The 3,208-nt window shown below is 32.9% G+C and overlaps 1 protein-coding gene across 1 annotated transcript; it reads left to right on the top strand.

The window, feature by feature from the left end:
* The first annotated feature begins 1,501 nt into the window (after window positions 1-1,501).
* On the top strand, window positions 1,502-2,623 carry LOC131029949 (uncharacterized). Its single transcript, XM_057960635.2, has 2 exons — window positions 1,502-2,176; window positions 2,315-2,623. The coding sequence occupies exons 1-2, from the start codon at window positions 1,502-1,504 to the stop codon at window positions 2,621-2,623; spliced, it is 984 nt and encodes a 327-aa protein (XP_057816618.2).
* The last annotated feature ends 585 nt before the right edge of the window (window positions 2,624-3,208 follow it).

The raw sequence follows: 3,208 nt of genomic DNA, 5'->3' as shown, positions 1-3,208 counted from the left end.
ACAATGAGCAAGTATGTAATGGTTGTAAATGTGAATTCTTTTGTCCATTTGTAAGTTAAACACTAGATGTGTTCTCCTAGTTATGTCTATTTGTGACTCACCCGATGAGTGTTAGTCTATAAATGGAACACCTTATGAATAGTTTTGTAGACTTTTCACCTTACTCATCTTCTAATTGTTAGCGCGACAAAAATGGCAAATTAAATTAAATTTTTTAAATGTCTGATTCAGATTTATGAACACAAATTAAATTATTTCTACACTTGTATCCTTAAACTAGATCAATCAATAACATATTTTAAAACATTAAACATAAATATTATAAAAAAAATTGAAAATAAAATTATTTATCAATATCAATACAAAATTTATCATCTTACATACTAATTAATACAATTAGAAACAATATAGTCAGTACAAACCCAAAACATAAGAAACGAAACATGTATATACAAATTTTCAGCGAAGTTCCTGTATTTGGCCCATAGCTTCCTAGCTTCAATGTTTAGATAGTCAGACCTGCAATAAAGAGTCCCCGGATTTGTAGCGACATTCCATTGAAAATCAGATTTCCAAAGAAAAAAAGTCCATTTGAAATCATCCTCGAAAATTTAATTTATGTTGGATATCTATTTACTATATAATATGTTCCAGATTTATTATCTCCAGCTTTATCTGTATCTGTAGGTTTACAATTGTGAACATGGCCAAAAGAAAGCGACATTTAATATGCTCTGTACAAAACAAGCTTTGCATGCCGACACATTCAATAATTTTGCTACATCCAAAGTCAATGAGATAAATTTGTTTTATTTGTTTTATGTTAATAATTGAAGAGTTATAGTTTAATTGATTGGTAAATTATTGTACCGACACATTCAATAATTTTGCTACATCCAAAGTCAATGAGATACATTTGTTTTATTTGTTTTATGTTAATAATTGAAGAGTTATAGTTTAATTGATTGGTAAATTATTGTACATTGTTGATGTCTGATAATATCATTTAAAGTATAATAATTAAAGAATGAATTTTACATAAACTGTCAAATTTTAGGTTTTCAAAGTTTCAAGTTAACAAGAGTTATAGTTTAATTGGATGGATACATTTGTGAAGAGCTGTTCAATAAATAAATAAAAAATTATAAATATAATAAATAAAAAATAAGTGTCACCTAGTGATACTTCCGTTTTAATATTGTAATAGAAGTAATAAATGTAATAAGATAAGTGTATATAAAATAGAAATAGAAATTGTCATAACTTTGAATTACAAGCATTTTAATATTATTCAATTATATTCTATTTATAATTGTTAGAGTACAAGATAACCCTACTCAATTAAAATAAATAATTTTAATACTATAATAACTATTATTTCCTCCTAAGAAGTTGCCAAAAAAAAAATAGTCTTATCTTGTCATGTGATCTTGGAATTTCTTCATAATCTTAGTGAAGACTAGTTTCACTTAAAATTTTATTAAAAAAAGCTTGCTCTGCAATGCCGATTCCTATTAATGGCGGAAAGGGAGGGCATGCAGAGGATGTTCACATAGATTTTTCTAAAGAACTGAAGGAGGATGTGGTGTTTTGGGAAGATTATGCAGTAATAGCCAAAATAATAGGACTAAACTGGCCGAGAAAGGAAATTAGAAATTGGGTCGAATGTAATTGGGGAAAAAGAACCGTAACGAAATTTATCGCTAAGGGTTTCTTTGTAGTTTTGTTCGAAAAGGAGGAGAGAAACAGAGTACTCACAGATAGAAACTGGTTCATCTTGTCGCATGCAGTCTACATCCAACCATGGACACCTCATTTTGACCCCACCCCGTTGGCTGTTTATTCTGAGCCGGTATGGATTCGATTATATAACCTCCCGATAGAATACTGGAGTGAGGAACTTTGGGAGAAAATTGGTAGAACATTGGGTACATTGTTGGAAACAAATTTCAACGATGTAGAAGACATATGTAAATGCGCCCACATGAAAATTGCAGCAGTCAAGAAAATTCCAGAGAGAATAACCTTGGTTTCAGAATTTGGGGAATGGTCCCAAAAGGTGGAGATTGACAAAGAAATATCAAGATGCCCGAGGTGTGGCAGTAAATTCCATGGAGAGCAAGAATGCAAGATGTTCGTCAAAAAGGCTAACAAGATTTCTAGAAAACCATTACAGGTATGGAGAAGAATAACCGAGGAAAAAAAGAAAACAGTTGAGTGCCAAGATAAATCACTAATCGCGGGAAACGAACAGTCACTAGAGAAAGAAAGAACATAAATGGTTTCTTTTCAGAAGGAATCTGAATGTGAATAGGAAATTAGGAAGATTACTGTGGAGAACGCAGTATCAGAAATTGGTGAGATAAGGATGAAGGAAATCAATGTTGGAACTAGCAATGGAAATCCATTTGATTGTAGCATCAACAGAGAGGAGGTCTTCAGAGATTCTGCTTTAAAAGGGAAAGGATTGTCAGATATAGAATTCGAATATGATAGGGGTTCAGATGATGAACCTTATATTATCGATGAATTAGAGAACATTGATCCTCAAAGCATTAGTCAATTGGCTAATGTCTTGTTGGGGAAAACAAAAGGAGTGAGGGGCAGAAGAAGCAATAAATAGAAGAGAGAGGATAGAGCCAAGGAGAAGGGCATAATCGGTGTGTTGGATTTCATTAAGAAAACCAAGGGAGGAGGAATCTCCCTTGGCAATCAATGAAAATAACAACATGGAATGTCAGGGGTTTATCGGCCCCTGACAAAAAATGCTTGGTCAAGAGGGCTATTCAAAGATTTTCAGGAGATATCATATTGATGCAAGAGACCAAGCTTAATGAAGAAAAAGCTTCCTTTTTTAAATCTTTTAGCAGGATGTGGGATGGTGTGTTCCAGGAGGCAGTAGGCTCCATGGGTGGACTGGCGATTCTTTGGAATTTAGATAAAGTGGTAGTAGATTTGATCAACAAACAAAAAAAATGGATGCACTGTAAAGTAAGATTCTTGCAGGAAGAATTGGAATTCTCCCTATTCAATGTGTATGGGCCGACTAGGATAGAAGATAAGAAAAAGGCATGGTTAGAGATTTCAGAGCAGATTAGAATGACTGATTCGAAGAAAGCAATTGTGGCGGGAGATTTCAATGCTTTACTCAATAATGAAGAAAAATTGGGAGGTTTAAGAATGAATGCCCGAGTGATGGAGGATTTCA

Source organism: Cryptomeria japonica, chromosome 10 (assembly GCF_030272615.1).
Source record: "Cryptomeria japonica chromosome 10, Sugi_1.0, whole genome shotgun sequence".
NCBI classification, from domain to species: Eukaryota; Viridiplantae; Streptophyta; class Pinopsida; order Cupressales; family Cupressaceae; genus Cryptomeria; species Cryptomeria japonica.
This window is presented reverse-complemented; position numbering and strand designations above follow the sequence as displayed.

What these genes read in the sequence shown, in the direction of transcription:
- LOC131029949 (XM_057960635.2), top strand. Translation starts at nt 1,502, where the DNA reads ATGCCGATTCCTATTAATGGCGGAAAGGGAGGGCATGCAGAGGATGTT. An exon ending in TTTCTAGAAAACCATTACAG is followed by an intron (nt 2,177 to 2,314) that starts GTATGGAGAAGA and finishes GAATGTGAATAG; the next exon opens with GAAATTAGGAAGATTACTGT.